The sequence below is a fragment of the Lolium rigidum genome, chromosome 4 (assembly GCF_022539505.1).
Source record: "Lolium rigidum isolate FL_2022 chromosome 4, APGP_CSIRO_Lrig_0.1, whole genome shotgun sequence".
Lineage (NCBI taxonomy): Eukaryota > Viridiplantae > Streptophyta > Magnoliopsida > Poales > Poaceae > Lolium > Lolium rigidum.
Window position 1 is genome coordinate 141,884,104 of NC_061511.1, and position 9,061 is coordinate 141,893,164.

Here is a 9,061-nt window from a genome sequence, read left to right on the forward strand (position 1 = left end):
AAAACTTGCTGCTGTACGCATCACACCTTCCTCTTGGGGTTCCCAACGGACGCGTGTTGTACGCATATCAGCAGCTCTGCCGCGGCCGCGGCCACGACCTCGGCCTCAACCAGACATGGCGTCGTCTCTTCAGATGGTGGCGGCTAGGTTTGGAGAGAGAGAGAGGCGCTAGAGTTTGTGTGTGAGAGGGACGATAGGATGCGGCCCTTTTTATAGGCCGGAGGGAGGCGGGGGAGCGGTGGCGCTCATTAGCGCCGGCACGAATAGCAAGGCGCGATGAGACGGTTTGTTGCAGGTCTGCGAAAACTGCACCGCCGCTGCGCCCCAATAACTCCCGTCGCGAGGTAGACGACGGTTAGATTAAAATTGAATGTGCCGGTGACGAGTCGCCCCCCTCCCCCCACTCCTCGCTGGCGTCGACTTTTGGGATGTGTGGCTGACAGGTGGCTCCCACGCCCCCGAGGCGCCGGCCAAGGAGCCGGCACGGGGTTGCCGACGCTTCTATTGGGCTCAGGAAAGCGCCGGTGCCGTTTGTGACGCGTCGGTGTGGGCCCATTTTTGCCCCGGCCCCAAATCGCTATCTGGACCGTTATGGAGGCGCCGATGGAGATGCTCTAATACCATTTCAGAAGACAAAGCATTACGCTAGAATAAGAAGTGAGCTGAGAGCTCTACCTTACCGACCAAAACCACCACCTCGAGCAAAAGCGAAAACACTACCAAAGTTTAGAACCTACAAAACCCTCTAGTTGGGCCAAAACAGGATCCATTCTATTCTAGTACTGCCTCCAATTCATATTACTTGTCGCTTGATAATTATTATGAATTGGATGGAGTAATAATAAAGAGAGCTAATCCCTAAAGAAAAGGAGTGCCCTTATTTTTTTATCCCCTCGGCATTATTTCAAATGGGCCTGAATGACTGGCCCATTTACCCTATTTTCTCGCGGCGATGACGTACTCTCCGTTTCTACGTTACCTATACGGGAAAACGGAAGTACATGTCTCAGAGAAGAAAAGAGAACGGCAGTACAATTTCTTCTTCTTCCTGATGTCTTGCGGCAGAAGTAGAAATCGCAGAGCTCCCATTAATCCCGACCAAATCCACCAAAAAGCATCGCCATAAACCCTCGCTTCCAGAGAGCCTTCCGCTCATTCAAACCCCACCGCGCCAAGCAAGCCGCCGCCGCCGCCGCAGCCGCACGCCGCACGCCGCGATGGCGCCGGAGCCGGAACCGGAGGACGGGAGGGAGCTCTACGCGCTGCTCCACCTCTCCCCGGAGTCCTCCGACGAGGAAATCCGCAGGGCGTACCGCCAATACGCTCAAATCTACCACCCCGACAAGTACCAGGACCCCCAGGTTATCCACCCCACCCGCAACCCCTCCCTCTTGTACGCTGCCGCTGTGATTCGATTCGCGAGAGCTGAGAATGTAGTGGTAGCTTAGGGTTGCCACGCTCAGAGTTTTGATTGGTTGTGACATCGCTGTAGCTTGAAACGGTGTGGCGAGCAAATTGGTGCCCGAATTTGATTGTGTTGAAGTCGTTAATCATTTAGTTTTCACGGGTTTGATCCAGAATTACCTTCTGTTTGGATTACGCTTTGGTTGGTTCGAACAGGAACTGCAGTGTCTGTGCTGTAGTTTATAGAGATTTGCCCTTATCCACCAAGAGGTAGAGATCAAAGGGAATGGTTGGGCAATGTTTATGAATCTAAGGGTTATCATAGGCTCATAGCAAGAGATTGGACAATGCAGATTCCATTGCGCACAAATTTTGTCAGGATGAATTAATAAAAGCTATATTTTGCGCTGGTCAGTCTGGAAAAGGACAAATCGTTGTTCGTTACATGGTACTATCAGAAAATGGAAAATAGCAACTTATCTAATTGTACTGGGCTCTGTATGTTGGCATGTTGCTATCCCGTTCACATGTTCTTACTCCTATGAATGCCGGATTCGGTTATGAACTTATGATGCTCCATTGGTCGTCTGCCATACCGCCGCTCCTCCACCAACAATAGGTTGGCTCGATCTCCATCATCTTGTTTCGAAGATGTTTTAGCCGTTTTACTATTTGTTGTGCTAACTTTCATGACCACTGTATTAATAGGGTGATTGATGTGCCACATGATTGGATTACTTTATATTACTTCTCTAGCAACGCACACAAGAGCATTTTGCTAGCTATATTTTGTTCGGACCCAAAATTGATATATGCTATAAACCTATAATATCAGTTTGCTGCAAAAAAAAGAACAATATTCCGAGGAACAACCTTTGGTGAATAGAAATTACATAGGGGATCGGTCGTTACCCACCAACCCCAACATCAATTGTAGAAAACAAAATTTCATCTGATGCCAGTTAGATTCTTGCACTTATGCTATCAGCATTTTGTTGAACTACTCATGTGCTACAGTTACATTCCTCAATTGTTCCTACCTAACTAAGATCTTCTTTCGTTTCTTCTCTGCCTGTATAGATGAAAGATGTGGCAACTGAAAACTTTCAGCGAATACGTGATGCATATGAGGTACTATCGGATGAGAACAAAAGACAGATCTATGATATCTATGGTATGGAAGGTTTAAATTCCGGCCTGGAACTTGGCCCCAAGCTAAATAAACCAGAGGAAATAAAAAGGCAGTTGGACGAGCTGCGACGCCGTAAGGAGGAAGAGAAATTTTTCGTCCATGCTCGATCCACTGGATCAGTAATTGCTAATTTCTCCGTGCCACAATATTTGGATGGCGACAGCATCATGAAAGGGTACAAAGTCTTCTTCATTTTATTGCATGTGTTATTCTCTGTCCATTCAGATGCAGTGGGAGGTTTCCAACATACGAGTAGTTTAGAAGCCAATTTCTGTTTGGTTCTTGGTTATACCATGGTTCCTACTGTTTATCCTCTAGACTCTCAAACTTGCTACAAAAGAATTTATGGTGTCTCTAAGTTCAGGTTCAACCCTGCAACTCACAAGAGTAGCGTCAGTAGTGACTTTGGCAATCCCATGTAGGGAATTATTAATCAGTAGGCTTGTTATGCCAATAAATAATTTTGTTGATGAAACCATTCGGTGATGTTGTTTCACATTCTTCAACATACTTGTTGACGATGGGACATGATTTAAGTGTATATACCTTCGGTGGACTGAAGCCATCTCCATTTTTTATATAGATTAAGAGGGCTTTCCTTGCAGAAACTTACACTCATTCGGCACTTGATGATTATTACCTTACAATTTTCCTCCAATTCTGAGTGCTTTGACACCTCAAGGGTTTAAAGTCTAAATATCTAATAAACATAGTAACCTCTGGACATAGATATTGTCTGTCAACTACTTATATGTCATTATTAACTTCTGTAGTTTGCATATTCTTCAGGAGTACTATGATTTAATTATTGATTTTGAAATTGCTAGAATGGGAATGTCTAGTCAAATTGAGCTGCCAGTATCCAAGCTAAACACTGTCACTGTTGGTGGAAATTTGGTCGTCAATGGTGCAGCTGGAACTGGTGCAGCAACCGCTGTGCTGCGGCACCAGTTGTCTTCAGTTTCTTCGATTGACTTTATGGCAACAGTTGGATTACGTTCCCTTATTGGAGTACAGACATTTCGGTGAGAATTTGTCTTTTCTTTGTTTTCCTTTCCTATTTCTATCTCCTTGCACATTGCATATCATATCATAATTATTTGGTGTTACCCACTTCAGTCAGATTTCACCAAATTCAACAGCAACTTCCGGACTTGCTCTCTCATTGAGAGACGGATCTATCAACCTGTCAAATGGCTGGACTCGCCAATTATCTGAAAACACTGTTGGCAATGTATGTCCCCCTCAGTGCTCTTTTCATGTGTCTGAAACATTTTATTTGCGTTACATGACTAACATAATATTAGTAGGTTGTTACTTAAAGCTTAGAAAACAATATGAGTAACTTAGCTCTCCAAGAGACACGATTACAATATGTACATGCCTTCATAATTATATTGTCAACGACAGATGTGGAAGAAATGCCTTGGAGTTTATCATCATGCAAACCACTATCTTTTTTATTTTTAATACATTGTCTAGTTTTGTATTTGCAGTGCAAAACTCCTCTAGCCGATTATGGTTGTCGTGCAAACTTCTAGACATATACAACTAACATGTCACAGTTATATTGTATATGCATGACTATCATTTTACTTTAAATTACCCCAAATTTGATCCATGTCCAGTTACAGATAACGCATACCTAACACTTACGGCTCATGCAATCCCATTTCCAGTCCATGCCCAGAAACTATGCCATATTTGATCCCATTTTCAACCCATGCCCAGAACTTCGGGCTGGTACCTTGCTGGATAATGAGTTTTAGTGGCACAGATTATTTTCAATTTTCAAGTTCCACGGATCCAAATTTTCCCTACTTTAGTTCTCTGATTTATGCTCCAGGGTGTCATCTTGACATAGTTATTCCTGTTATCTTAATGTAGTATGCTTGTGATTATACAGCTCTGTTATTGAAACCATGGATTAACTGTCCCTATGCTTCATTTTTCTATCTTTTGTGTGGATAAGCTGATGCTGATTTTTTTTTTGCCTGTGTTACTTTACTTTTTCCCAACCTGCAGATACAACTTGTCCTTGGTAATGAATCAAATATATCAGTGGGATGGCAAAAGAAGGATGAAAAGTTTTCTGCGACAGGAGAAGTAAAGGTACTGCTCTTTGCAAAACCAACTCAGCCGTAAATCTTATTTAGAAAACCAACTCAGTTGTTTATAAGTAAACAATTGACAGAATTCTTTTGAAACATATAGTTGACATTCAAAGGTCGTGCAACATTTTTTCTTAGTTCTACGTAGTGTGATATTTTTCTGTTCCGAATGATTGTCTGCATTTTTTTCTTTCTTTTGCATAGTTCCCCAATGTATTTCATGTTTGACACTCCAAGAAGACACACTTACTTCAGTTATCTCAAAAGCTCCTCATTTTACTCTGAAGCTAGCTGTAGTTGGTATAGCAGCAGGTACTGAAAAGCAATTTAAAACGTCAAAATTGATCGTATTGCCATGTAATTAATTATTCAGTACTTGATGGAAGCATATGCATTTTTTTTTCTACTTAGGTTCAACTCCGAGTTGTCAATATTTTGTGTAGGGCCTTAAAATAAGATAATATAGCGATGCACTGGTCTTTTTGGTTAACTGTGGACCACTGAACATGTAATTACGTCTGTTTGGTTTGGCTTTCGTATGTCTTGCCTGTAGTTAAACACTGAAACAGAATTTGCGCTTGTTGATTTAATTTGAATGGTTTGAGTTTACTTACTTCAAGATTCGTTGTGTATTTATCTTATCACCGGTGGTTCACCATTTACATTACTTTGCCTTTTGAAGACTGTTTCCTATATTAACTATACTTCTTTTTCTTTCCAGATTGGTACCAATTCCTTTGGTGCATCTGCTCATTACACCCATCATTTCTCTTCCAAGTCGCATGGTCGTGTTGCTGGTAGAGTTGGGAGGTATATACCATTTTGATCTCAATTATTTCTGGCCATGCACTTTTTTTTTGATAACCCAGTATGTGAATTTGTAATTTCTTTCTCATCTCTCTTGAACTGCTTATTTGCAGCACGGCCCTTGATTTTGAAATTGGAGGGGGGAGGCGGATATCAGAGTTCAGTACAGTAAGGATGCTGTATAATATAGGAATCCAGGTGAATCTGCTAACTAAGGATGGATTCTCCATGTGTCTCTTTATTTTGTCTCTCCTTGAGTCAACATAATAAAAAAACACCATACCAACTACTGATTCATGCCTATGCTAATTGGTAATGGATAAAGCAAACAACTCATGCATGTTCACTGTTTGTCCAATACAAAAACGAGAATATGCATTGTTACTAGGAAACTGCAGTTCATATTTGGTACATGCGACAATCATGCATTCAAGAACATGTATTATTAGCTGCGTTTCATCTTATGTAACAGTTTCGCTAGTTTGGAGAAAGCTCATGCTACTTGATGTGTTCAAAAAGCTAGATCAATTATTTGCTGAGATCCCTTCATTTCTGATGCAGGGTGTCTCTTGGAGATTTGAGTTAAATCGTGCTGGGCAAAAGTTAGTTATCCCAGTAAGTTGAGATATTCCACCTTTGAGTCCTTCCTGTTATAATAATAATAATAATAATAATAATAAATATTATTATTATTATTGATGTACATGTAGCATAAATGTTACGAACTATAAGGCAAAGTCATTTACTTGCAGTTCTGGTTCCCTGTGACACAGTGGGGAAGTTTTACCAACATGCTCCCCCCTCTGTCATAAACTTGTCGGAATTCACTGACTCCTTCACTAACTATGCAGGTCTTGCTTTCAACTGACCTCAATGCGTTATTTGTCACCGGTGCATTTGCTATTCCTTCAACACTATATTTCTTACTTCAGGTTCTAAATATTCCCTGAACTACTTCCGTTCTTACCCTGGCTGACAACATATGTGATAGGCTGATAGTTGTATGCAGATAAGGTTGCTCACTTTTGCTACCTTTGCTGCATCTGTAATCTTTAACTAAAGCCAAGCTGTGGCTTCTTATTGTTTGACAGACATATGTTGTGAAGCCTTACTATCTAAAGAGAGAAAAACAGAAGACACTTGAAAAAATGGATAGCTTGTCTACACAGGTAGAATCGGTTGCTTGTTCTTGCTTATTTACAAGCTGATGTACTTCCATGTCATAAAGGGCAGCTTAGTTACCTTTTGTGTTTTGAGTCTTCACATATAATCTTCTTTAGGAATATTTGTCAAATTTGGCTGTAACATGCTAGGTCAATACACACGGCCACTTACTTCTCTTAATTTAACATTATTTCATATGTATGTAGATACAGGTAAACTGCTTTTCACTTGTTAGAATGGAACAATCCTCTTGTTGTTTCCGAGTTTCTATTATTTGCAGCATCTAGCTTTGAAATATATCCCTCAACTGCATTGGCAACAGTGGCTTTCTTGTTGTCACATGGAGTATCTTTTTGATACAACTTTCCCGTATCATCTACTAATTGAACATGTCTTTTCCTGTATAGCTAACAGAAGCTAGACAAGCAGCTAAAAAAGCACAAAGATTGCTGGAACCTGTCTCCAATCGGAAGAAGAATAAACAGCTGGAGAATGACGGTTTGGTAATCACAAAAGCTCTATATGGCGATCGTAAAAAAATCAAAGAGAGTAGTGAATTGAGTGAGATAGATGACAATATTGCTTCACAAGTATTAGATGTGACGATCCCACTGAACTTCCTCGTGACTGAGGCAGGTCAGCTCAAGGTATGTTCCAATCATACTGCTGATAAGCGTAAGTTATATATGTGAAATATTAAGTTATTAACCTAGCATTTAACAAAATCCGTGATTGTTTGTGTCGTGTACTTCCTCGTCTGGTTTGCCTTTCTATTTGACGGCAATGTTGCAGAAAGAGCGTTTAAGAAAGTTTTACAGGATTTGTTAGATCAATACTGTACTAGGCTTGTTATGTTCATGCTCTAATATTGAAGGAATATTTTGTGGCTTCCATTAGGACAGGAACTTTAATAGCTTGTCAGTATCCATTTTATTTATAGGTTTTGTCTCCTAAATTCATGTGCATAGGAAAACCAAATTTAATCTCCATATTGCATGTGCCACTAATCGTCTCTCAGATATCCGCATATGATACAGCTTCATTCCTCATTACTTAAATTAATGAGATCATGAATCTACTGTGGGACCTATCCTATTAGTTAGGAGGACCTTTATATGGGCCTCACAAGAAGTAAACGTCAACTCATAGTTGCTCTACTCAAGGTCCCTGATGATTTCAAAATTCAATTTAGCCAACAATTTGACCAATAAAATCTAGGTCATGTGACCGCCATTTTATTGGTCTAATTGTTGGTCAAACTTTTAAATCTTAGAATGATGGGTGCTTTAATAAATAATGAGGGAGTATTACAAAAGTTTATGGTTACGAGTTTATTGCATGCTACCGTTACTCCTGTGCTAGGTTACATTTCGACATATTTTACATCCCTAGTTTGGCTGTGATCCATTGCACTTAAGATTAAGTAAGGTCAAACCATTGAGAAATAGCATGTGTGTGGTCCGACTGAATGCCGTTTGTCTTCCACCCACAGCTTCACGAGGGGATAAAGAAGTCTGGAATAATGGGCTTCTATGATCCTTGCCCTGGAGATCCAAAGCTACTGCTTGTCGAATATACGTTCCATGGTCAGCAATACAAGGTAAGATGATACTTATCATCCCCACAACTATGCTTGTCCCTATATATTTTCTTCCAGACCATATTTTTTATACTCAGTAATATAAAATTGCTGGAACTTATCTTTATTGCAGGTAATGGCAGATGATTATGGTGCGCTGTTGATACCGCAAGACATTCATCGAATTTGACCTCATAATGATCCGAAGCAGAGTCTTCAAACACTTGGCCACACTGTAATCTTCATAGTTTTTTTGTGCTGATATGCTCTTTCCGTTTTTTGGGTATCATTTCCGTGCGTGAGACCCTTTTGTTGTATATGCGTGGGCTTGTACCCACTGAGATGAGGGATAGAAGTGCCATGTCCCAACAATAAGATGGAAGTCAATAAAAGGTTTACACCATTAGCTCAGCCTTTCACTAGATTTAAGTGTATCCGTTGATGTTCCGTTGTAGATTTGCGAAGAGGCATCTGCTGCCTTGCTGCACATGCATCTGTTTCTCCTGCTTGCGTGCGACAGTGGCATGTTATGTTCTGTCGTGTTCCAGTATTCATTCATCTGCTGTGTTTAGTAACAAGTCTAAATAGTTTCATAATGTGCTAGCCTGCATATCTGTCAAGTGTGATTGCTCCAAAATCTTGCGTTCAGCTGCTAGGCATGCGTTTGCTCGCCAATCATTTCGTTTGCACTTGGCAGGTATGCACTATGCAGGTTCCTCAAATGACAGATCATCAAACCCTAACGCCGAGGCTCAGCGCAATAACCAATTCCCTTCCCTGCGCCGAAGCAAGACATGGTTCATC

The 9,061-nt window shown here is 41.0% G+C and overlaps 1 protein-coding gene across 1 annotated transcript; it reads left to right on the forward strand.

Moving 5' to 3' along the window:
- Nucleotides 1–1,059: 1,059 nt before the first annotated feature.
- LOC124705843 (chaperone protein dnaJ 13) lies at nucleotides 1,060–8,759 on the forward strand. Its single transcript, XM_047237535.1, has 13 exons — nucleotides 1,060–1,361; nucleotides 2,485–2,771; nucleotides 3,424–3,621; nucleotides 3,716–3,830; nucleotides 4,622–4,708; nucleotides 5,429–5,517; nucleotides 5,628–5,712; nucleotides 6,076–6,129; nucleotides 6,366–6,446; nucleotides 6,606–6,683; nucleotides 7,086–7,325; nucleotides 8,171–8,278; nucleotides 8,391–8,759. Exons 1-13 carry the CDS (start codon nucleotides 1,218–1,220, stop codon nucleotides 8,445–8,447), a joined length of 1,623 nt encoding a protein of 540 aa, XP_047093491.1. The 5' UTR covers nucleotides 1,060–1,217; the 3' UTR covers nucleotides 8,448–8,759.
- Nucleotides 8,760–9,061: the final 302 nt, after the last annotated feature.